This window comes from Plectrocnemia conspersa, unplaced genomic scaffold (assembly GCF_051122295.1).
Source record: "Plectrocnemia conspersa isolate PC_06_02 unplaced genomic scaffold, ASM5112229v1 ptg000010l, whole genome shotgun sequence".
NCBI classification, from domain to species: Eukaryota; Metazoa; Arthropoda; class Insecta; order Trichoptera; family Polycentropodidae; genus Plectrocnemia; species Plectrocnemia conspersa.
This window is the reverse complement of record NW_028277174.1, coordinates 30,113,974-30,140,485: the sequence shown is the minus strand read 5'-3', so window position 1 is coordinate 30,140,485 and position 26,512 is coordinate 30,113,974. Positions and strand designations below refer to the sequence as shown.

Below are 26,512 nucleotides of genomic sequence, written 5' to 3'. Positions count from 1 at the left end.
ACAACAACAATATAAAAATTATGACCCAGTCAAAGCAAAAAATATTTCACTAACTACTCCAAAAGCTACGCCCACTGTTAACGTTGTTGAAGATACCGATGGCACTGATAAAATAAGTAGTGATTTTAATGAAAACGTCGAGAGTGAGAAAGAGATAGAATCTGAAGAATCTGTGGAGAGTGAAACCAGTGAAATAGTCAAAAGTGAAACTGCTTGTGAATATACTGAAAATGTTGAATGTGAGAATAAAGATAATTCTAAAGAGAGTGTCGCGGAGATTTTGATAACTGATGATAACCTAAACACTGACAAAGATTTTGATATAGAAGAAGATTCTAAAACTGAAAATATTAATTCTGATACATATAGAACTGTTTCACATTGCTCGTCGGAAGTTATTATCGATAATAATTTAGATATTGAAAATAAATCGTACGAAACTGATAAATTTTCATACGCTAGCTATCCACATAGTGATGTTTCGAGAGACTTTGTTTATTATAAAGACGATGAGGATAAAACGTTTAATGATCATACTTTAACTACACAACTAGACAGTTCAAATTGTGATAACATTAATTTGATTGAAATGAAGAAAAGTAAACCGTCTCGCAACATTTCTAAGCTAAGCAATAAAGGTAGCAGAGATATGGTGAAAAGGCGTAAATTGATCAAGATTTTGGAGAATTCTAATGAAAAAAACATATTGGATATTTTAATATCATCAACGTACAATAAAAAAAGCAAAGCTGCACCACTGTTACTGGATATTGCTGAAAATGTAATGAAATCCAATTTGAAGATATGCCACCGATGCAAAAACAACTTTCGTGTAATGAAACATATGTGAGTTATAATAATTTTATTAACTTCAAAGCATTAATAAACATTACAAATTATTTCGATATATAAATATATATTATATATTCCACGAAAGTCAGGAGCTTCTCAAATGACTCGTCATATGTTCGACTTGATACTACGATTCTAAAATTGTAAATTATTAGTGTTAAAATTATTTAATTATAAATATAATGCAATATATAAATTCCCACCTATTAACGTGATTTAATCGAGGAATTGTTTTAGAATAAAGAACACCTTTTAACTGATCTGTATTTACATAAAATATATCACCTAAAAATAAATGTTTAATATTATTATTTGTCTTATTATTATATAGTAATATTATTATTAATTCTATACCTAAATCGTGACTATCAAATGTATAAAGAGTACTATTAAGTTCTCCACCAAAATTAATATTAAGTACTCGTCCCGGTAAAATTATATGTTCTAATTGAACAGAATATGCTATATAAACCATCTTTTGCTGTATTAATGCTCCTTCTGAACATTCTGAAGTATCACATCGTTGCACACAAAACCTATAAAATACCAAGTTGATAATAAATATCGCATAATACTAAATAAAAAACATAATATCTAACCCGTTCGTTGTATCACGACGGTAAAAATCAGAGCAAGGAGTCGGTATGCATAGATGAGTTCCTCTCGTATTCATACAAATATTTATTACTCCATCACAAGAGTTCATATTCATTGAACATTCATCAATATCTATAAATGTATTTATAATCAATCCAATAGTTTAAATATATATATTTATAAATAAATACCTTCACATTTTCCTGAATTATAATAATAACCAGATGAACAATCTTCTTTGCTTTTTAACGGTCGTTCATTAATTTTTGGTATGTTTGATGTTAATTTAATGTTTAATTTCTCTTCGATGTTTCTCCATTCTGGATCTTCTGTTTCTTCTTTTACTCTTAGATTAGCTAAAGGAGCTGTTATTAATCTGGGAGGCTGTTCAACATTAGATTTCTTATCGTTCATTGATATCATCATTTTAGATTCGATGCCTCCTGCTGTATAGCTTTCAGGAACTGCAAAATTCATATTAATTACAATTTTACTTAAAAAATAATTGTATTCCATCTTAATACCTTTCTCGCAAGTTATTTTATCTTCCGAAAGTTGAAAACCAGAGGGACACGAACAAACAAAGCTTCCGGCGATGTTGAAACAGCCATGAGAGCAATTGTGCTTATTTTCTTTACATTCATCAACATCTAAACATCTTTGACCATTTCCATTAGATGTATATCCAATTTCGCACAAGCATTTGTAATCTCCAGGTAAGTTTACGCACATTTGTGTTGAGTGACAAATGTTAGAATCTCTACATTCATCAACATCTAAATAATAATAAAAATCAAAATTTTGCTTTAATAAAATATTATCATATAATATCTAACCATGACATTCTCTATTCTCTGTGTGGTAAATAAAACCATTCGGACAAGGATTAAAACTATCAAGATCATCAAAATCATCTCCTTCGCTATTCCTGAAATAATACTAATATATTAAAAGTTAATCTTAAACCATCGCAATTATTGTACAATTCTTACGTAAACTTTTCTTGCTTTAATAAATGGTCAACTTCATCACTTGTCATTAGATCTAACCCTTTTATGTTTAACGTGTTGTGTTTTTTAGTCAAAGGCACAGCACCACCTTCAATTAAATATTTATTAAAAATACTATTATTTTATTATATATAAATATTTTATAATAACCTGTAGCAAAATCTGATCTTGATCCGTATTTTTTGTCGCGATAAACATCCGATGCAGATTCCTCTTCGTCCGAAATTGATAAATAGTCTTCATCTTTGTCTGTATTTGAAGGTAAGTTAAAAGCAGCATACGGTAAATATTGACCCTAAAAAAATATTGTAATAAGCGCAATTTTTTGTAAAATAAATGTTTATAATCGCTTACCCTATTAGACTCTAAATTTCTAAGAGAACCTTTCGCAGATCCTCTGTTATTTATATTTGGCTTGAATTCTTCAAAATCTTCTCCGGAATCAAACGGAGGACGATTTTTAGATTGATCGTCTTCAAATTCGTCTTCACATGGTTCATTATCACACCATTCAATCTGAAAATAAATACAATTTTTTACAGTTTGTTGCTCAAAACGAATTGCTATTTCAACAAAACCCTCAAAAGTAGAAATCGCCATAGACTTTTTAAAACGTAAACAAAGGACGTGTACTAAATCATTATAGTCAATATTTCAGCACCATAGACGAATGGTATAAGTCACTGACTATTGACCTGAAATAACTGGATTTGAATCCCATATGGACCTTAGTGTTTTTAAATTTATATCCTGTCTGGAACATTGGAATTAGCGAGTATCATATAATTATAATTCCGATAGATCATCACAGATTAGATTGACTTATATGATTAATTAATATCAAGCTAGTCCTACATATTATGTATTGAAAACTCTTTAATAATGAGCTACTGCAGCTTATATTATATGTGTCACAAAAAAATATGGCATTGATATACTTAAGACATAGACTTCGTTAACATATGAAATGGAGGTCGGTGATTAACCATTGGTCCATATAAACCCGTTCACCGTTCGTCAAAGCTACTCTCAGGTTATATTTATGAATCATTTATATAAAAAATAATAAATACTTGTAAATTTCCTCCTTTACAAGGTCTTCCTCCCCACATCGGTGATGGCAAATTGCAAATTCTAGAGCGTTTTCTTTTACCGCTTCCGCATGATACGCTACAAGCAGACCAATTACTCCATGGGCTCCATCCTCCATTAATTCTCACTTAAAAATATTATTATTTAATACTGAGATCAAGATAATTATAATCATAATAATAATAATACCTCTACATGGTTCCTTAGCGCAAACATCATTTTCCACAGCATTTCCCAAACAAGTATCTGGACTACCGTTACAGTGTCTGAACCGTTGTTTCGTACCACTTCCACAAGTTACACTGCAAGGAGTCCAAGATGTCCATGGAGACCTTAATAATAAACCAACTGTAAAGCTCTTTCTAATGTTATATATTTATAAAAAAAATAAGCAATAACATATTACAAACTGTACCCTAAAGACTTTTAAAAGTACTTTTTATATACTATACACAGTTTACCCATTAATAATAATTTGATCATACGAGTATGTGTGGCCACTAAGTCATTATGGCTGACCATCCCTAAACATGCAGGCATTTAATTATTCATTTATACCAGCAACCTATACTATAATTTTACTATGTATTAATGTAAATAATATTAAATATTTATGCAGATTAATACCTAAAATATAATAAAAAATAACAATACAAAAAATAAATTATTATTACCATGTTGAGCAATCATTTCCGCTGCATTGCCTTTGCTGATTATTGGATCCGATACATTCTGAACCTCCATACTTTGGTGCTGGATTCGAACAATCTCTATAACGCTTCATCACGCCTTTTCCGCATTGTACTGAACAATCGGTCCAACTACTCCAATCACTCCAGGCACCATCAACCTAATAAACATAATATGTAGAATCATACAAAAATATAATTATAGTTATATCATTTAATATCACATCCACGACTTTAAATGTCATGAAAATATCATAACTCCTTCAAAAAATCATTATTACTAAAAGCAACATTGAAATATTGTCTGTGAGAAGAACAGAATATTAAATTACAAATAGGTGCGATTTAATAGGGAATTATTTTAAGAGATAGGTGATATTTATGTTCCATAAAACATTTTTTTTGTGATTCATTATAGATAGTTATTCATGGGGTGTTCACTGTTCTAACTAATTCTCGCTTGCATCCAATTTGTCCAACACTAGTGCACAAATTCGTGTTATGGAACAATTATTTATATGTTGATCATTTAATGTGTCCTATTCACAAATTAAATAATCGATACATTAACTTACTTTACAAGGCATTATGAAACATTCTCTTGTTTCTGAAGGGTTCCCAATACAATTACTAGTATCCAGAAGCTCATCAGGTAATGAACGTTCGCTTATAGTTGATGTTTCTTTCAAATTACCTATTTGCATTGAATCAGTCGTTAATTTATAATATATAATACAATTTATATTGAAAAATCTCACCGTTGAGAGAGTTAAAATTCTTGGCGTTGTTTAATACGTTTAAGTCTCCAAAAAATTGACATTTCCTGGTACGTCTGCTATAGCCATGACCGCAGCTGATGCTGCAAGCACTCCATCTGGACCACAAACCCCATTCAGCTGGAACTAATTAAAAATATATGCAATTTTATTTGTACTATTTTTTTTAATATGAATATAATTCGACTTATATGTATTTTTCGCTCTAATCGGGACCACCCGTTATCGTTGCGTCTAAGCGTGGAGTTCGTATTTGTATACCTTAAATTTTATGCAAATCTGAGTTTGTATCAACATTAAACAAATAGTTATGTCCCTTAACAATTGTTAATAGTTCCGAAAAAAACTAATAATGCGCCGAATATTCTCGCGAAGCAGTTTCTGCACCCCAAATTGTACATTCCATATGATGGTTATGCTTCTTAATATAGTAAATACGTCAAATTATATTAATCAAAAACAAAAAGTCTGATTCCACCCCGTACCATCAATGTTAGCCAAAGGATCGAGGACCAAATCACTCCAAAATCGTCAGAACTACCACTTCGCTTCCAACTTGAAATAATGATAATTCAGCCTAACTCTCACCCAGCAAAGCTACGATGAAACCTCATATATAACCCTTAGAAGCCCAAGAAAATCAGTTACTTTTACATCAGGTTTAGCTAAGCAGTCACCGGAATTATGAATTAAAGTATAAATGTAATAAAAAAAATAGTTTTATATTGACACAATGGCTTCTTAATGGCGGTAATCAGAGTTTTACTGATAAATTATCAAAAAGCTACTGATGGCTTATGTCAGTTACTGAACATATATAATAAATTTAATTTATAGGAGACTATTTATATATTCCTTAAGAAAAAATACATTTGAATTTTTGCCTTTCTACATATACATAAAGATTTTATACATTTTACATTTACTCAATCAATGTCGGGCATCGTGTTTCGTACATTTTAAAATAATATTAATAAATTGATAAAAAAATATGATTGTACCTAGAACTTTTACATTAAAAACGTGTTGTGCACTTCCAGCTTTATTTTCTGCAATGCAAGTATACAATCCAGCATCGTCCAATAGGGCATTAAAAACGCTAAAATACTTTCTATCCCACGATATATAAGACGAAGCATCTTTTCCTTCATTGCCTATATGCTTTCGATCCTACAATACAAATAATATGATAAGATAACAACAGGATTATAAAGTCACTAGCCATTACCTTATACCAGTAAATTTCTGGTTCCGGATAACCAGTTGCATTGCAAATTAACTGCAATTGTCTTCTCAATTGCACATTTACAACTTCATCAACATGTAAATCGTAGTTACTTTTTGCTTCAATCTTAGGCACTTCCAAAACATTCACGTTAAAGATAAACTCTGTAGATCCTACTGGATTTGTGGAGAGACACGTGTAACTGCCACGATCCGCATAACTTGCATTTTTAATAATCTATAAAAGTATATAGTTTTAAAATATTTTAATACAACATTACTTTAATATATTAATTAAAATAACCAATATATTTCTATTATCCATTGAGGAAAATTCATATTTATCGCTTTGTCCTTCGACGTATGGAGTCTTCAACCATTGCGTTGTTGGAATTGGATTTCCATCAACAATGCATTCTAATTCTATATTTTCTCCTTCTATATATGTAACCGATTTAGATTCTTTTTCTAGATAATGATTTTGTGGTGAATCTATACATTAAAATTATCAAAAATGAACAGAACCATATAAATATATAAATATAATTAAAAAATATTGTATTACATCCAACATCGACCAGAAAAGTCATAGAGTCTTCTCCAATAGAACTTTTAACGACACATTTATAACTTCCTGAATGTTGCTTCAATATCCTTTTAACAGACAGAACTTGCCTGAAATGCTCTATTGAAATATTTTCATCAGATTCATCTAATAAACGATCGTCTTTAAACCAATAGATTATCGGAGCTGGATTTCCATCTGAATAGCAGTTCAATGCAACATATTGATTTTCAACTGCATTAATAACTTGAACTTTTTCTATTGATTTATTGAATCCATCTTGATATAATATCATAGGTTTCTCTAAAAAATATTGATTAAAATCAAAAGTATTTTTTAAATAAAATATATCTAACGATCATTACCAAGAACTTTAACATTAATATCTCGTTGATCTGATCCTACATTATTTGTAGCTATACATGTATATTTTCCTGAATCTTTTTTCTTTATATCTAGAAGATTCAATTCACTCTCAGCTATTACTGTTCCTTTCCTAAGCCATACAATCTCAGGTTTTGGTGAACCTACAGCGACACAAGAAAACATAGCCATATTCTCTACCTATAAATAAATATATTTCATTATATTGCATAACATATTATATTGCATTAAATATTTATAAACAATATTACCACAACAGAAACATCAGTAGATACATTCACAGAATCATCTTCTTGATTAAACAATTGTATATTAATTATACTAGGAGCTTGAACGATTGTTATATTATATTGTTTCAAAGCAGATCCAACTTTATTTGTAGCTTCACATGAATATAATCCTTCAGATTGTTTTGAAATATTAAAGGAATTGATTTTTTCTTTATCTTCTGTTAAAGTCCAATCTGGTATATATCTACATTTATATAATACTTGTATCAATTATTATAAATAAATAAATCAAAATTAACATACTTTATATTCCAAAGAATATCTGGTTTCGGCACTCCGTCCACTATGCATTCTAAAAATACAGAATTTCCTAATTTTACTGTAACATTGCTAATTTCAGGACCATCAATAGTGGGTTTTCCTGTAAAAATATAAAAAATCAATCTATTTAATATAAATCAAAACATTAGAATAAAAATGCTTACTCATAACATTTACAATGAACTTTTTTGTAAGTTTTCCTAAATCATTTTCTGCATTACAAATATATTCTCCAGCACTAAGAAGATTTACGTTATCTTCCTTTAAAATTGCAGTATTTTTTCTAATCATTGTAGAGTATTTTATCCAATAAATCTATTTATAACAGAATATTAAAAATACACATATAATAAAACATAAAATTATATTATACGTACATCTGCTGGAGGATTAGAATCCACATCACAATTAAGTTTCAATTCATCGCCATTTAAAACATCTATCAACTCATCTTCTGTGTTTTGATTGATCAAAGATGGAGGCCATTGAATGTCAAATTTAATCATAGCTGTTACATTTCCCATTGGATTTGAAGCAAAACATGAATAACTATTTGCATCGTCTCTTGTCAAATTAATTACATTTAAATTTACACTATTTTCATTCTCCAATAACACAGAATTCTTAAAGAATAAAATAAAAAATATTAAAACATGTAATTTATATATAATAATAATAATTAAACCTTAAACATACTTTATACCAATTTATATTAAACATGAACGCTGATGGTTTTAAAGGACAATTGATTAAAAGATTATCTCCTTCAGTAGCAATCGTAATATTTGTATCTTCTTCATAGATTATAGTTGGTGGTTCTGAAATACATATGCTTTTTTGTTACTATATCTACTTTTTATATCAATTATTAAGTTATACATACCAATCACTTGTATATTAAATTCGACCTCAAAACTACCCTCATTATTTTCCGCTTGGCATTTATAAATTCCGCTCAAGTCTTCCGTTAATAAGCTCAGCACTAAAGTACCGTCATTTTTCACTTCTGTATGTATACCTAAATAGATAGCATTTTAATCATTTTTAATATAATATATAGTAAAAATATAATAAAATAAGCAGACATAACAATAATCACTTTTAGTTTTATTACGATAATGTGTTATATTTTATTTTAACTTAGAATCAAGTGTTTTATTATGTACATATCAAGCGCGTACGGTGAGATACATTCCCTTTCGCTCGCTCGCGTGTTAAGTGACGAGAGTGAGTGGGAGATAAGGGTGCGCGTAACATGCGTTCCACACGCCCTTATCGAATATATAATATCTCACTATAAGCGCCTGATACATATATGTAAAAAACTTTTTTTCAAAATTTTAATAGCTTTTATTTCAAAATAGTTTATCTTTATAAACGTACACTACTTATTTATTTATTTATTTTCGTTTTAGACAAAGATATCACTTGTTTAAAAAAAATTATAGGTTATTAGTGTGTGCGTCCAATGCCGCCAAACGTCTCTAAAGCAGGTTCAACTCTAGATTCCAGACGTCGAGCTAAAACAGGTAATGCAAAGAGAGAAGCGGCAGCTTCTCCGATCTTGAATGATCTAAAATTGGGTCGGGCACATCTTGGTCGAAGTCTATACGAACTTAGTTAGTCTAAGCTAGAGAGCTCTTAAAATTTTTCGTCTACAGAATGTTGAAGCTAGGAGTTGCTAATGTGCCGGTGGATAAGAGCCTATGCTCAACCATGCGGATGAGAACATCCAGGCTTTCTTAATCTGATGCATTAAACTTCTAAATGAAAATGTCAGTTTGAGTGTCAGAAAAGGGTTATTGATTTTGTTTTTCGCCCTTTTCGGTGAAACGGCCAGTTACAAAAGAGTGGCGAGTTTTTTAAGCAAATGGCTTATTAGATACCATAACTGGATGCACATGTTATCCTTTTTCAATGCGTTTGGGACGGATACCATCATTATGATTCATGGCGAGTACTTTGACTTGATTTGCAAAAAGATTTTCTCGCAGTGGTGTCCTATTTAAGAAAAAGAATGGTATTTTTTTAATACGTTTAACTCTTTGTCTTTGAATAGCACATGCTGAACTGGCTATGTCACTGGTTTTTATAGTTTAATAGTACAATATTTGGATAATCGCCCCTGTAAATTTGGCTAAAAGCTTTTTGACAGTTTGTAGACCTGCCGATTTATTCCCTCCATTGGGTGCTCCAATTGTTGAATGGAAAGGTAGCTCAATTTATGAACCTGATACATAGCTGTCGTCGTAGACTACAAAGCATTGTGCCTGAAAAGGCGCAGCCTCCAACTCTTTCTGATTGAAGAAAAATCTCGAAAAATTCAACTTGACGTTTCTCAAATATCAAATTGAGTTTGTAGATATCTTAGAGCAGCATATAATTTCACTAGCGCTCATCAGTTAAATTATATTTTCGCTAATAGAAATATACATCTACTGGTAAAAATGTGTTTGGACTTAACTAGTGAAAATATAGATTTACTGAAAAATACACATTGCATGTAAATAAATGACAATCAGTGTGTAAATGTATATTACTACATATGGAAAAGTTTAAATCATATAATTTTAATAGCACAAGCCAGATAAATTATATTTTTGCTGGTTAAAATATATATCTACTGGCGAAAATGTATTCAGATATGACTTCACTGAAATGACATATTTTGAAAAATATTTTCGGGACAGATACGAGACTGTTTTTACTACATTTTTTTTATGGATAACCGGAGAATTTTTGGTTTAGAATCAGGAACATCATATTAGTATTTTCCAGAGGGGAGGGGGCAAAATTGAGCAGTCAGTAGTAATTTTTATAATATTTGGATTTCATTAAAATGATTAGTATTTCATTAAGTGACATGCATTTTTCTAGCCAAATTCAAGAGGGGGGTGGTATTTGCTATTTTTCAAAGTGCACTTGTTACAATTTGATATAGCGCGCCATGGAAAAACCTAGATTTATCAGGGGCGTAGAGAGTCGAAAAAGTTTGCAAAGAAAATATTTCAAAACCATTTGCGTTACCATTCAATTGCCTATTGATGTTACTCACAATGAGCTCAAATTTTTTTCTGTTTTCACCTAAAGCCTGATAGGCTGCAATAATTATACACGACTTTATTAACTAATCGGTAAATGGCTTTATTTTATTAGTTAATAAATGAGCAACTCATGAACTGACTGTAGTCACGTCCTTATTTTTCATATTCTATTTTCACAAAAAACTACGCTTTTCTGCGAGCTGTAAATATTGAGTGCTTAGTCTGGTAATGCCTATGTATATTGTATTATTTTAATACAGACAGAATTTTATCTCAAAATATAGACAATGCTTTGTCATCTAATCCGATAGCAAAATAATTTTCACTCTACTCTGTTTTAAAAGCATAAAATTCAAAGTCTATCGGTCTTTTTTTATGGCTTAAAATGATAAGACAAATATCCACGGGTAAAAAATGAGAGCAAAATATTGCAAAAAGCATAATACCTGCACTTCACTCTCCGAAAGTTGTCCTAGTGGAAGTTCGACCGAAGTCGGTCAAGGTCGCAGTTTTTCGAATAGCGTTCGCACAGCCGGGAATTTCATACGCGTGCGCGCTTCTCAACCTCGCGTATTATAACTACGTGCGTGTTTTAAACACAAAAATAATTAAAGCCAAATGGAGAAAAAGGAGATGGTGGATGATTGCAATGCACCGGAATAGATCAATGTTAGTAAATAAGACATTTTATGTTGAATCGAGGCTTCACTGTCACTAATAAATAATAAACAGGAAACGTTCAAGTGTGCAACTAATGAATAATTTCTATTATTTTTTAAGGAAAAGTATGGAAAGTCAATTTGCTGAATTGAGATTTTATATACAATATATAGCTTAGGTCTTTCTCTTTATGATACATGCAAAATTGACTGCGGATTTTTGCGGTTTTTAACACATTGCATACCTTAAAAATGTATTATTCTTAAAAATGGGACGGGGCTTAGTCGCGAAAGTTACGACCTAAAAATTTGTTCAGAATCACCAAATATACACATATTTAAAAAAAAACGATACCGGGTATGATAAAATGCTAGTCAAATACTTTTTCTTAATATAAAACAGCAAATTTGTGACATATACAATTTTTTTTTTTACGCTACGCGGCTAAATTTTTTTATTACGCTACGCACGGCCGTTAAACACGGAATTCCTCTTCCTCGGGCCTACAATTAAAGAAATGTTAACGTCAAATTTAAAATACAGTTTTGTAATGATTGTAATTTTTTAATAATATGGTTACCGTGGTAAAATCAGTAAACGTCAAATTGTGGATCGCGTACTAATGAAATAAAATAAAAATTTGTTTGGAATGACTAAATATATACATATTTAAAAAAACGATACCGAGTATGATAAAATGCTAGTCAAATACTTTTTCTTAATAAAAAACAGCAAATTTGTGACATATACAATTTTTTTTTTTACGCTACGCGGCGAAATTCGCACGACCGTTCAACACGGAATTCCTATTCCTCGGGCCTACAATTAAAGAAATACTTTAAATAATTGTATTTTTTAGCACTTATAATATTATATATTTGACTAAGAGCACTTATGGAATCAACTAAAGTGGTGAAATAATTTTGGCCGTCCAGATCGGGCAAAAATACCAAACAGTGGCGCGATCGTGAAGACGCCCATATTAAAATTGAATCGTTCTATCTCAGTTTGCGATAAACCATCTCTATCTCTCTCTCTCGTCACGCGAGAGAGCGAAAGGGGAAGTATCTCGCCGCTCGCGCTCGAAGCGTCTTCGGGTATTAACTTCGGAAAGCGAGGGAATTTTTGGAGGCGGCGAAGTCGGCCGCCTCGACCAAAATTACCCCCAGTTTACCTCCCGTTCGCGGTGACCTCGGAGAACTTGCGAGAGATTTTAGCGCGGGGACAACCGAGCTCGACCGAAGTAAGCCCGAATTTTCACATTATATTTCCCGTCCTTGGCCAACTGTCGCCTACTTTCGGAGAGTGAAGTGGAAGCATCACACCGTAATACGAAGCAATACGAGCACCACATATGTTACATTGTTTAATACCATAACATTTAATTAACCTTTTTTAATCGTTGTATTGTTAAATAACCATTGGATTTTTGGTGCTGGATTACCGCTCGTCTTACATGGTATGATCAATTCTTCACTTCCACTGCGAATCTGAATAGTGCTATTCAATTCGTTAGATAAAATCTTAGGAGGCTCTATAAATATAATAATATTATATAACATCATTTTTTATACAAATAATAGTTTGAATTACATACCGTTTATGATAATATTAAACATTTTATGCGATGATCCAAATTCGTTTTCAGCAGTACACACAACTGTTCCAGTGTGGTTTTGTGTTAAATTACTCATAGTTAATCTTCCATTGTTAAACCTAAAATCTATTTTTATTTTAATATACTGTTTAATCTCTAATGATGGCTGTATTAAAATATTACATCATATCTGTTGTATTATGTTCAACTTGATTATTATTTTGACTCCATTTAATTACAGGTTCAGGAAAACCAGTTGCATTGCATTCAATAATCACAAAAGAGCCTGCTTTAGCAATAACATCTTCATTTCCTTCTGGATGTATCGATGGAGGCACTATTATAATGTATAGAATAGTTTAAATAAGAGTTAATCAATATATAAGTATAAATTGTATAACTTACAGAATATTATTATGACTGTTTCTTGACTAACTACGTCAACTTTGTTATCAGCTACACATTTATAAACACCAGAGTTGGATAAAGTAGCATTAAATCTACAGAAATTTCGTGATACAAAAATAAATAAGATTTTGAACTTTGCACTTATTAAATAAATCATAATCATATATAGAAATGTAATTAAATATATCATCTATAATACAACCTCAAAGTATGATTCTTGTCAATATCATTCTGATCGTTTATTTCTATGGATGTGTCATTGAAAAACCATTTTATTTCCGGTGTAGGATTTCCATTTACAGTACATGGTAGAGTAACTGTTTGTCCTTCACTTATTTTTAGAAGAGGCTCACTAAAATTATCTATGTCTGGTTTTGCTGAAAGTATGAGATTTAAATTATTATATTATTAAATGATCTGTAACGATTAACAAATTCATACTTAAAACATCAAGATCGAAGATCTGTTCTAAATCACCGAGTTTATTTTTAGCATTGCAAGAATATCTTCCAGCGTGTGTTTCTTTAGTATTCTCTATTATTAATTTGTCATCACCAACTGTATAGCTGTATAAGGAAATGTAAAATTACAATTGTACTTAGTCTGATATGCACAGACATTTAATGTATTGACTGCGAAAAAACTGTATGTTTGTGACTATGCGACTTATCACGTAGTCACATATATACACGTTAAAAGTGCATTAAATAAAAAATATATTTAATTAGCAACCTTTAATACATCAACAAAATGGGTTTGGAGTTGTAACGATTAATACAAAACGTCAGTCATGCGACGGCACACGCGCGTCTGAAATCCCACGAGCGGTCTCCGCGGACCTAGCATCCATCGATATGTGGATTGAATGCAGAACGACAACTGCAGTGTTGTAAAATTTCAACATGCTTAAACCACAGCGCTCACGCAACAATTATTATTAATTTATTAATAAAAATCTGACCGTAATAACTTGACAGTATAATAAATAAATAACTTTGCTTTATATAAAAATAAACACATTTTTTTAAATATACGAGAGCTTAAATGCAGAGAGGAGTCGATTGATGATGTGACCTAATTGTTCAAAATAGCCCCTTTCACTATTTGTCAAAGCTGCTCGCAGGAAACATATAAAAGTGTTCGCAAGAACTCAGACACATGTTAATTGTGCAATAAAAAAATATACCAGACAACAATTTCAAAGATTGTTTTTATATCAAGCCACTTATAAATAAACTAAAAATATAAATACTGACTGAGTGCAATAAATCATATTAAACTTACTCATTATCATAGTTTATTAATGGTGATCCATCTTTACTCCACGTTATCGATGGTTTAGGGTTACCCTTAATATCACATATTAATTCTGTTCCATTTCCAATCACAACTGTTATTGGATCATTCTTACTTTCATTATGTAATATACTTATGTGAGGTGGATCTAAAAATTTATTAAAAATACTTTTAAGAATCTTTTGAATCAATAGAACTTCTCGTTCTATTGATATATTTGTCTCAAAACTAACAGTTAATCTCCAAGTAAAATGTGTAATTATCAAAACCAATGATATTTTCTGCAGTACAAGTATATTCTCCTTCATGTTGTTTTGATATATTATTAATCATCAATGATTTAGCATTGCCTTCAGAATGTATCACTTGAAAATTGGCAGATTTTTCATCTTTTCTGGACCATTTTAACTCAGGAATAGGCTTTCCTTTCATCGTCCTGCGATTTACAAATTATTCAGTATTTAATGAATTACCATTAAGTTGATAATAGTTAGACTTACTATGATATTATATACCTACAAATAATTTTAAACGTTTCTCCTTCAATAACTGTAATTTTATCGTTATCTTTGATTATCTCAGGAGGTTCTGAAAATTTGATTAACATAGACTAGAATATTTCCTATAAATATTTTTCACAGACTCACCTAAACCAGTTACTTTAAAATACAAATCACTCGAAATTACACCATTATCATTCTCTCCAAAACACGTATACTTTCCTTCATGTTCAATGGTGATATTAAATAATGGAAGAATGCTCATCTCTTCCAATATGTTCGATACGTTCATTTTAATTTCATTAAAATACCAAGTAATTTTAGGTTTTGGTTTACCCTCGACTATACAAGTTAAATTTTTATCTTCATATAAATCACCAGTCATATCTAATAAATCATAAACAAGTATTATTAATTTAGTTCATTAATTATTATTAATAATATAACTCAACTCTTAAATTCTTCTTTAAAATATGGTTCACTCCAAGTATTGATATTTATATCACTCTCAATAGAACCGACAGTATTTTTTGCAATACATTTATATTCACCATCATCCATTGGAGTAATATCACTGATTATTAAGTGATTCAAATCATTCATCTATGTATATATAAGTAATATATTAACTGATAAAAATTATACAATATAATAATTAAACCCATAACTTACATGAATCCTATCTTCTATATTTATTATTGAAACAATATCAGAATTTGGTAAAATCCAACTAATAAAAGGAACAGGAATTCCAGATACGTTACAAAGTAATGTTGCAGTATCTCCAACTTTAATACGTAAAGGTAAAGGTATTTCATTAAGAATTGGTCTTTTAACGTATTTAGCTTCAGCTGTATCATTAACTAAAAAAATATTGTTTTATTACAGCATTCCATATTTATTATACATTCCATATTTACGTGATTCTCTATCATTTCCGGTTCCTCTGTAACCCGAACATACAAATGATCCTTCGTTAGTTATAGAAGCAGAAGATATGTTCATATAGATAACTATACCATCATTTACTTTGACTTTTGTATGTGTGAGATTAAAATTTTCATTCGAGTTTGGTATTTCAATCGATCCCAGTATTGAACCATAAATGTGGCACGTATAGTTAATGTATCCTTCATCTTCGAATTCTATATACTTTGGTTCAATATATACTTGTAAAGGATTCAACAAATCAATCATTGATGTTTTATTTACAATACCAGCTAAAATAATTCATATTTTCAGATTTATAAATATTTATTTTAATAAATTGCAAATATTTTCTTACCATGATTAATTGCTTCGCATCCATATAATCCTTTAGTATCGTTTGATAAAATTATTTCTTTAGATCTTATTGAAAAATCAGGTGGTTTTGTTATTATTGTATAAGGCAAATATTTTCTCGCATTTTTATTATCTTCGTTATATAACAAAATATTTATTAATGGTAGGTCGCTTTTTATTAAACATTCTATAAATATGGTTTTTCCGGGACGAAGAGTTACATTTTCTGGTGTGAACTCTATAATTGGCGGTGAACCTTTAATGAATAATAAAATATGTTAGACCTTAATCAATATAATATTTAAAAAAAATCCAGAAAAAATGTTAAATGTAATTCTAGCTAGATATTGCATCTACGTCACACGTGACCGTAAAAAATGAAATAAACAGACCTTTTTTTTTTTAACGACGTTTTGGAACATATGGGTCATCTACTTAAAATATCAAAATTATAATATATGTAGAGCGCAAACTCTGCTTTAAGTAAATGCTGTATGTACTACAAAAAATAGTGTTGTGCCTGCACTACACTCTCTGGAAGTAAGCCATGGTTGGCCAAGGACGGAGAATATGGTGGGTTAATTCGGGGTTACTTCGGTCGAGTTCGGTTCTGCCCGCTCTAAGATCTCTTGGAAGTTCTCCGAGGTTACCGAGAACGGGAGGTAAAGTGGGGGTAATTTAGGTCGACTTGGCCAGCTTCGAGCGCTTCCGAAAATTGTCAGCAAACGGACCGAAGTCGGAGCTGCTCTTTCGAGCGCAAGCGATGAGATATTGTACTTCCCCTTTCGCTCTCTCGCGTGTTAAGTGACGAGAGTGAGAGAGATAATGATATGGTTTTTTGCAAACTGAGATAGAACGAGTAACTCGCTTCAATTTCAGTATGCGCGTAGGCGTCCTATGGTCAACACGCATGACGAGCGCTGCATCGTGGTCACGTGGTCAAGTTATAATATCATATGCTTATCGGGAACTTCAACAAACTCTTACTGACATCTTTGAATATTTTAGGGCACCAAAAGGGATTAATTATATTTTTGATAGTATATTCTTCTAGCAGATATCGTTATTATATTTTTTGTCATATAAAATTAAATAATTAAAAATAATTAGTGGTACTTGATTTTGTTAAAAAAATCGTTTCGAATATCCTTATGTATTTTCCTAGATCGGTTTATATAAATTTTACACCATAACGAATTCTTATTTAGAATCGATGGCGACAAATTCTAGCATAGTCATAGATGTGGTGTTCGTATTCTGAAGTATCATTTTTATTCCTTATGTCATTTTGCAAAAGCCGATAAAGATATTGTATTGGTGAGTGCCCACGCGAGTAGCGTAATTTTAATAATATGACAATGTAAAAATTGCTATTATTTCGCACATTTTTCGATCGCGCGCAAATATGCCAGCAGCCGCAGCGCAGACGTCATTTACGCTCGCCGTCCGGACGGCATATGAAATTTGTGACTGTGTGGCCGATACTCGGAAGTCGGTTGACTTCAGTTGAACTACGGTTCAGACAACTTCCAGAGAGTGTAGTGCAAGCATTAGAAAGATTTGTCATTGAATCCGATCTGACAAAAAAGTTCTACCCTAAACAAATATTTTTTTTTACTATGATTGTTGCTAATTATTATATTAAATTAGAAAGAAGAAGCAATATTTAATATTAATACTCACCCGTAACAGTTAAAATTATCTGATGCGACTTTGACTCGAATTCGTTTTCTCCGATACAAGTATACGTTCCATTATCTTCTAATTTTACATGGTTCAAGTTCAAGATAGTGCCTTTCTCGTCGTCATTTTGTATATTTAATGTATCTTCGTTATGATACCAAATCACAATCGGAACAGGAACGCCATCAATCGGACAGTTCAAAGTAACGTTATCGTTCAATTTCACCGTTTTATCTAAATACAATTAGAATATATAAAAACAAACATGAATTAATATAATGTGGCTTGATATAAGAATAACCAATGTAAATTCCTTATGACTTATGGACTGCCCATTTTCAAATAGACATAGATCAATTCCGAAAGTTAACTAATACCTAGCCCTTGAACTGTAACTGCACGCTTTACATGCAATATTTAACAGCTAATATTTGCCAGTCGTTGACCTCAGAATGAACCACTTGAACAGATACGCCGACGGCAACGGGCGCGTCCTGACACCGACATCGACGTATATCCTGATCTATTTGAAGCAAGACAACGCCTCTCCCTGATTTCGACGTATCAACATAACACCAAAATTAGTTACTAATTAGTTATTAGTTATTAAAAAAAAATTTTAATATCTACAACCAAACTATACCCAAAAAAATACAAAACATAAAAATATTATTTTTGTATCAAGCCACATATTTTATTTATGTATTATAGTATTTACCTTTTATATTGTGTGTTAGATAGAGCATTTGCCACGCTTTTACTTGTAAGCTCTTTTCTGAAGAACCATATAAATTTTCTGCTTTACATGTATATTCGCCTTCATGTTCCAATTGTAAATTTGTAATCTGAAGTTTACTGCCATCACTTATCTACAAATAAATTAATTCATAGCACATTTATGATATGTTTGTACTTATGTTCGCTAAAAATCACTCCGTTTCAACCCACAGACAAGTAAAAAACATCACTCACACGAACGTCTCCATAATCTTTGTTGAGATCATCCAACTCGTTCCCTTCCGGTAAAACCCAACTTATTTTAGGCTCTGGAATTCCGGAGAATCCGCAATATAATGTAACATCAGCTCCAATGTGAATTAAAATATTTGTTTCGTTGAGATAAACTTGAGGTTTTTCCACATAACTCAATAAAACACTATCACTATCTAAATAACATATACATCATATGATTTGTTCAATTACATATATATTTACAAAACATAATTTTAATACTTGAGTCATCGACGATTTTTTTGTATCCCAGACAATGATAACTTCCTTCGTCTGCTTTCGAAGCATTTTTAATGTTCAATATTAGAGTGATTGTATCACTAACGATAATTTGATCAAAATCGACAATTTTGTTATTAAATTTCCATCTACCATAATCTGCATTTTCTATAGTACATAAAAATGTTATATTATCTCCGTTTTGAAAGATCATTGTTTTAGGATCAACTGTAATCTTCAGAGGTTGTACTACTTCAACGATCGTTTTATTCGAAACACTGCCAACTGTAATATTTTTATAAATGATAATCTAACCAATAAGCATATTTTTTTAATATAAATATAACATACTTCTATTGGCCGCTTCACATACATACCTACCAGCTGTTTCATTATTAGCCTTTATTGAATATTTATATATACTAATTGTATTTTTTTCTTGAGTACGTATTTTATTATGAGATTGAGGCTCAAGTTCATTATTCGTTCCTTATGGTTTAAATTAAAAAGTTATCACTTAAACTGCAATAAATTTATACTAAAATTAAACATACCTTCTAGATAAAACTTGAGACTCTTAATTGGTAAACCACTCTCTATAATGCATTCCAATTCCAATTCTGCATCATATTTGGATACATAATTTTGTGGTGAAATATATAATTTTGGAGGTTCGCCTAAAAATATCATTAATTGTAATATATATTTTTTTGAATATATTATATCCTTTGTGGCGTAGCTAGGGTTTGTGTCGCAAGTTTATCTAATGCAAAAATCTGACCTTTACATATTAAATGCACGTATCCAAATGTGCAAAACAGTTTTCAAGTTTGATGGTACATCGCCTCGGAACAGTGAGGAATATCTGGCGAAACTTCGACTTTACCGACTCTAAAAAAACTAGGCAAAAATATTTTTATCTATATATTTATTACCAGCTGGATCATAAAATCAGCATTTGTTAAGCTGTTAAATACGGATAAATATTTTTAGCATGTTTAGTTAAAAAGCACACTTCACAAACGATCCTTCCATCACGAAAATGCGACCCCCAGGCAAGTGTCGCCCGGGGCGGTCCCCCCTTCTAGCTACACCACTGTATATAATATAATATATAATCAACCTATTAGTGTGATAATAGTTTCAGCCGTAGATATTCCTGCCAAATTGTCAGCTTTACAAGTATAACTTCCAGCTGTAGAATTTGTTACGTTTTTTATAATGTATTCGATCTCGTTGCTGAAGCTGAATTTTCAATAATAAAACAGTCAAAAAAACTTTATTTATGATATGCTAGCAAATATTACTTACTAAAATGTCTGCATGTCTTGAACTGGCACATTATCTTTAAGCCACTGAACCGAAACTGGGATCAAACTTTCGAACTTGCAATTAAGAATGATAGTTTCATATGGATAAGATATTACCTACAACATAATATAATCATTATTGTGTTCTTTTTTTAGTTTTTCTTATCTAACAAACTGTACCAAAAGATTTTTCATACAAAGATTAGGTAAATTAAATATAAATAGTGATAAATAAAAAAATATAAATAGCTGTATCCAAAAGATTTCATTTGAAGCCCTTTTTATATGATTTTTATTAATAAGTAAAAGAATGTTTTAAAAATCCTTGATATTATTTTTCAGTACATCATTTATTATTGGTATTTAGGTAAGATGCATATCTATTTTTATGATATTTAAAGATCTGACTACTGAACTAACCAATCCGATAAATATCAATAAAAATATGCAGTAAAAAAATATGTAGAAATGCTTTTTCCTATCATTTATAAATCACCATACTTATAACAGCTACAAAATAGATAAAGTATCTAATTTTAATAGTAATATACTAAAAATATATTACAGATATCAAAACGAATAAAAAATAAAAATTCCGCTGCGGTGCCTCACGACAGTGAGGGACGGACAGCTAGTTCTCATGATTGTTTTTATTGCGTTTAATAATTGTGACGCTTTACTATTTTCTGGTTATTCTAAGAATGTACAATATAGCAAATTTCATAATGACAAAAATATTTGCAATACTAAATATTTTTTCTCCTAAGAGATACATTCTCGGAATTACCAGAGTACAAGTAAGTAGTTGAAGAACAGACTTAAAACAAAGTTTATAAATTAGTGACATCTATTATATTGAATAAAAACTATAATTACAGCTTACACACTATATATTTCGCTTTGTCGGTTTTTAATCATTTTTATAAATATTTGTTTAAATAAATAAAAATTGGAGTCAACTGCGGGATTTGAACCCTCGGCCTCTAGATAATCAATCTAGAGGCCGAGGTGAATTGTATTTGTTTTGGATGTTACTTTTGATATTAGACTAATATTTTTGATAATACTTAATATTGTAAAAAATTAAATCACGTACAGCATAAATAGTTATGTTTAGGTATAAGACCTCTTTCCTTGTATGCATCCGAAGGATCCAGTCGTCTTCGAAGCGACCTAGACTCTGGTTTCGGACGTCAAGCAGGACCAGATTTGACATAAAGAGGGAAACGGTTGCTTCTTCGATCTTCTTCGTACTGGTATTATTGGCTTTGAGCTGAAGTTATTATTTGGACCCTGCGTATCCGTATTTTTACACACGTGAGATTTTGTTCACTCCTAGTTATTGCTACAACAGTAAATTACCTTATGCAAATTCCTTCAAATTTAGGATAAACACAATAGCACTTGTATTTCTGAACGCATCTCACAGGTGCTATAATATATACGCATTTGACAATTAAAAATATTCTAAATGAATATTGTGATGAATACTTCTATTGTCACGTACGGTCTGCACCGACCGTTTATTCTTTGTTTTTATATTAGATACTTTAAGTTCAATCGGTTTTTATGAGAATGGCTTACAGCGTTTATGGTTTAATAGATAAGATATTGGTCTATTTTATAAAATTAAAAAAATGTTACATATACAAAAACACTCTTTTTTAATGGCGATTTTTATATTAAAAATTCATAATTATATTTTAGACCTAAAACTTCAGTTTTAAATTTGATTTACATAAATATAAAATATTTCATTAATGAATATATCAATGTTAATTTTATAGTCTGCATTAATTTTAGAGCTATATTAACGCTTCGCAACCTGTTTATACTTTTTCGTAACACAAAAAGTTGTAATAAGTAATAATAATAGACGATCAAATCCAATTACAAATCCCCCAAATCTGTTTAATTGGCCATCACAGCAAAAATGGGCGAGCACTAAGCCTCCACAAGGCGAATCAAACGTATAAAAGTGGATACATAGCACCTACGTTGACATTTCCGTTCGGAATTCGCTTCTACCTACACGGCATAAGGAAGTTTTATAAACATGCAATTGAAAATTATTTGTTTTCCAAATAAAAAGTAGCGAAAATCATTTTTTTTAATAAAATCGGTTATTTATCAATTAATTAAACCCTATTACGAAAAACTGTGTTACATCCGAAATCAACAAAACTATACTTATCTTTGAGTTAAAAATCTTTTTTTGTACAGTGTTTTGTGTTAAATATTTTATTATATAATTTACCTCTGGTTTTACGGTGAGGTAGGGAATTTCTGAAACCAAATTTAAAAGAATAATAAATATATATTCTAAACATAAATTCATAACATTTATATACTCTATAATTTTGTTCTTCGTGCTTTACAAATAATATTTCAATACTATGTATGTATATTTAAGTTTAACATATATTAATACAAACCTGGAATTTGTGAAGTTATTGCAGTAGAACCAACCCTTCTAATAGAATTACCTTCCTTATCCATTCCATTCACCTGAATGAATATTATAAATATTTACTACTATAATTTTACAAATATTTCACTAAATTTACTAACCGTAATGTAAAAAAAATCGTCCGGTGGAATAAAAGGTTCTGTTTTATATACTTGCGTACCACTATCGTCTTTAACTAATGGTATTTCATATAAAACTTTACCATCAGTATTGGTTATTTCGACATTATCTAACTGCGAAATTTTATCAGCATCATTTTTAACTCCGACAAGTAAATGGTTCAATGTTCCTGTAAATAAATCAAATCAATTACTTTTGCATATAATATCATAGATAATATATAGTCATTAAGATACCTTTTAACGGCCGATTACTAGTTTCTGTGAAACTGTCAGTGTTATTTATATAAAATCCATAGTCAAATTCTATTTCGGATACTCCAGTCACCTTTACAGAATGATCTTGATCGCTTGATATACTTACAGTCCAATTTCCCGGTTCAGGATTAATAATTTTAAGAATCTTAAATGTTTAATTTGTAAGATAAGAATCAATAAATATTAATATACCGAGGAAATGTAATACCTTAATCTCTGTTAAATCTAATATCTTCACAACTTTCGGTGGTTCACTAATTTTTTCACCGCTTGGATTTGATATAGTGATTTTTGAATTACCACCGGCTACAGAAACTGTTACTTTTTCCAGCGTAATATCGATGGGTACCTATTATAAAAATACTTTATATAATATTAAATCGTTATTAAATAAAAGAAAAATATATTTTTAATGTACTTACACTTTCGTTATGATCTGAAGTTTTTGGACTTCTGTTTGAAGCTAAATTCACCACATTTCCTTCTAAATTATCGTTCACGTATTGCAAAACCTATGTATCATAATATAATAATAGCATATTGTATTGAAATATCAAATAAAACACATATAAGTCAATAACTCACTTTAAAAACTTCAGTTTTTCTAAGATGAAATATTTGCCCAGAACTTACGGACGCTATTCTTTCAAATACTTGATAAGTAGGTTGATCTCGATCTTTACAATCGCCAGTTAATACAAAAACAACCTAAAAATATAAGAGGTAATAGAAAATAATATCAATTATTTAATTCGCCAAAAGATTTTTGTCAGATTATGTTTATTACTCTTTTAATGCAACAAGTAGTATATCTCGTTACTCGGAACTCGTTAAAGTCCTATGTTATTGAACTTTGACATATTTTATATACTATAAAGAAGTCTGGGAATAACAAAGAATTGTTTACAAATTTTTAACACTCATACCCGCCTTATTTTTGCTTAAGTAATAAAAGAAGACACTCAGATAAGAAACTTTTTCAAAGGTGTTCGTGACAGATGTTTTAAAATATGCATACTTTCTCGGAAGATCGAAAGTTTTTGAATGACTAAAAATTTTTTTGCGAATTTTTTGGCGCGTTTATCTTTGCTTTGGTGATCTAAGAACCCGCTCTAATAAGAAAAAATTACGCTTGTGATTTGGGGCTATTTTTCTTTTTCGATAAACTAAAAAGGTTTTTTTATTATTATTTTTGTATAGTAGCAACAATTGTCTCACGATTATTATCGACAGTCAAAGGGACCTTAAATTATTGGTTCACCACACATTTGCCAAACAATTATATGTTGTGTCTTAATGTTATTAAGATATATTTAAGTTTGTTGTTAAAAATATAAAATAAAATAAAACATTACCTGACTTTTCTTCCTTTGCACCAATTTCAAAACATCATCTACTAAAGCATGATCTTTAGCAGTAGCATCGCTAAATACGTAAATGTACGAATATGGTAAGCAAGCTTCAAGAGCTGCAATAATCGCTGTGAGAGCCATTTCTGGGCAATCGCCACCAGAAAATACTTCTAGTTCTTTTAAGGTCTGCTTGAATTCTGTATCATTTGTCGTGACTGTTATTGGTCCAATTTCTGTAAAGATTACATTAATTTTGTATTTACTTATATCTACTACTCTCTGTTAAAACTGAATATTCATAAGACAATTTACGGAGAAAACTTAAAAGTACATAGACTTTTGTTAAGCTTATGAATGTGAATCAAAAATATCATAGATTATTCTTGCATAACTTTAGGGAATATTCTTTATTTTATAAAACATATTTTTAGCATTTAAGCATAACCGATTATTTTCATAACCTTGTTAAATATCTGAGAGAAATCTAAATCACTCTAAAACATTATCAAAAAAACATACTCAATAGATAAAATTATAGATAAGCATAAAATATTCAGAAAAGTTATCAATCAACAGCAATATTCAATAGTAAACTGTTTTTATGTACATAAAAAAATTAAAGCATACATTGGGGGTGCTTTTAGAAATACAAAATCAACAAGTGTAACTAAAAGTTGTTACATTCCCGTATCACTTCTTGTTTAAAACTTAACAGTCACGCAAAACAAAAAGTTACAATAAGTAAACAGACAGCCAAATCCAATTACACCCCCAAACCTTCATAATTGGCCATCGCAGTGAAAAGTGGGCGAGCACTAAGTCTCCCCCAGACGGTAACACAGCACACATATATCGAGCTGTGAGCACGATGGAGATCATTATGTTAAGAAATATTTAAATATTAATGTATAGCCAGGCCTTCTCTATTTATTTATACATTGAAAGAGATAGGTCAGAGTAAAAATACTCCTATAATGAAAAGAATCACACTCATTATGTTTACTGTTGTATAAAATATATTTTAAAGCTCTTACCTGGGTCTCTGTATGGTACGAATATATAGTTCTGTATGGGAGAGTTAGTTCTATTGCGAATCGCATCAAAGATCATCGTAGCTCCTTCAATCAGCTCTTGTAATTCATTCCACATGGAACCAGTGCCATCGAATACGAAAACTAAGCTTCTTTTTCCCTTTTCTATATGTTTTAAACCGACTGTCTCCGCTGCAATCTTTGCATACTTTTCTTTAGTTCGCAAGAGATCTTTAGAGTCACGTTCTACGCGTCCAACAGTATCAAATAAACTTTCAGATTCGATCAACTTTATTAATGAGATTATTATCAAACACAAAAGTTTGCACGTGTTCAGCTTCATCTTCATTTTGTATTCAATGTTTTTAGATCACATAGTGTTACTGATACACCTTGTTAAGTATATGCGTGTTTTACAAACGACAACTCTTAAATTTATGTCTTTAATAAAATATTGTAGTGCATTTATGAACGCAAACAACACACTGATTCGTAACATCACTCTACTCCAACGAGAAATATTGACCCCG

General features: G+C 30.5%; 1 protein-coding gene across 5 annotated transcripts; it reads right to left on the bottom strand.

Moving 5' to 3' along the window:
• Window positions 1-847: 847 nt before the first annotated feature.
• Window positions 848-26,469, bottom strand: LOC148231329 (hemicentin-1-like). 5 transcript variants are annotated; one of them, XM_088194863.1, is made up of 57 exons: window positions 25,986-26,469; window positions 24,955-25,184; window positions 24,185-24,307; window positions 24,022-24,111; window positions 23,808-23,948; window positions 23,579-23,744; window positions 23,324-23,511; window positions 23,188-23,260; window positions 23,010-23,038; window positions 20,754-20,869; window positions 20,566-20,687; window positions 19,997-20,119; window positions 19,794-19,931; window positions 19,446-19,727; window positions 19,185-19,378; window positions 18,931-19,081; window positions 18,213-18,446; window positions 16,531-16,785; window positions 16,166-16,465; window positions 15,918-16,108; window positions 15,698-15,848; window positions 15,393-15,632; window positions 15,261-15,333; window positions 14,979-15,181; window positions 14,734-14,893; window positions 13,891-14,015; window positions 13,652-13,826; window positions 13,447-13,541; window positions 13,225-13,378; window positions 13,042-13,160; window positions 12,835-12,978; window positions 8,624-8,758; window positions 8,437-8,558; window positions 8,118-8,363; window positions 7,905-8,055; window positions 7,723-7,840; window positions 7,441-7,663; window positions 7,171-7,369; window positions 6,806-7,108; window positions 6,545-6,732; window positions 6,245-6,478; window positions 6,018-6,186; window positions 4,999-5,142; window positions 4,816-4,934; window positions 4,226-4,401; window positions 3,741-3,883; window positions 3,533-3,678; window positions 2,814-2,975; window positions 2,610-2,754; window positions 2,442-2,547; window positions 2,286-2,377; window positions 1,974-2,225; window positions 1,641-1,913; window positions 1,452-1,581; window positions 1,207-1,388; window positions 1,056-1,137; window positions 848-987 (listed from the first exon to the last, which is right to left on the bottom strand). In XM_088194863.1, the coding sequence occupies exons 1-57, from the start codon at window positions 26,329-26,331 to the stop codon at window positions 897-899; spliced, it is 9,462 nt and encodes a 3,153-aa protein (XP_088050989.1). In that variant the 5' UTR covers window positions 26,332-26,469; the 3' UTR covers window positions 848-896. The 5 variants fall into 5 exon arrangements, with proteins under 5 accessions (XP_088050989.1, XP_088050993.1, XP_088050994.1 ...); XM_088194865.1 differs by lacking the exons at window positions 848-987; window positions 1,056-1,137; window positions 1,207-1,388; ... (10 more) ...; window positions 4,816-4,934; window positions 4,999-5,142 and having other exon boundaries at window positions 6,024-6,186; window positions 6,252-6,478; XM_088194866.1 differs by lacking the exons at window positions 848-987; window positions 1,056-1,137; window positions 1,207-1,388; ... (15 more) ...; window positions 6,806-7,108; window positions 7,171-7,369 and having other exon boundaries at window positions 7,482-7,652.
• Window positions 26,470-26,512: the final 43 nt, after the last annotated feature.

Excerpts from the sequence above, each read along its gene's own strand:
- LOC148231329 (XM_088194863.1), bottom strand. The coding sequence starts at position 26,331 with ATGAAGATGAAGCTGAACACGTGCAAACTTTTGTGTTTGATAATAATC. Across the intron at positions 8,056-8,117 it reads ATTCTAATCCTCCAGCAGAT|ATTTATTGGATAAAATACTC; the intron begins GTACGTATAATA and ends TGTTATAAATAG. Across the intron at positions 6,479-6,544 it reads TGGATAATAGAAATATATTG|ATTATTAAAAATGCAAGTTA; the intron begins GTTATTTTAATT and ends ATACTTTTATAG.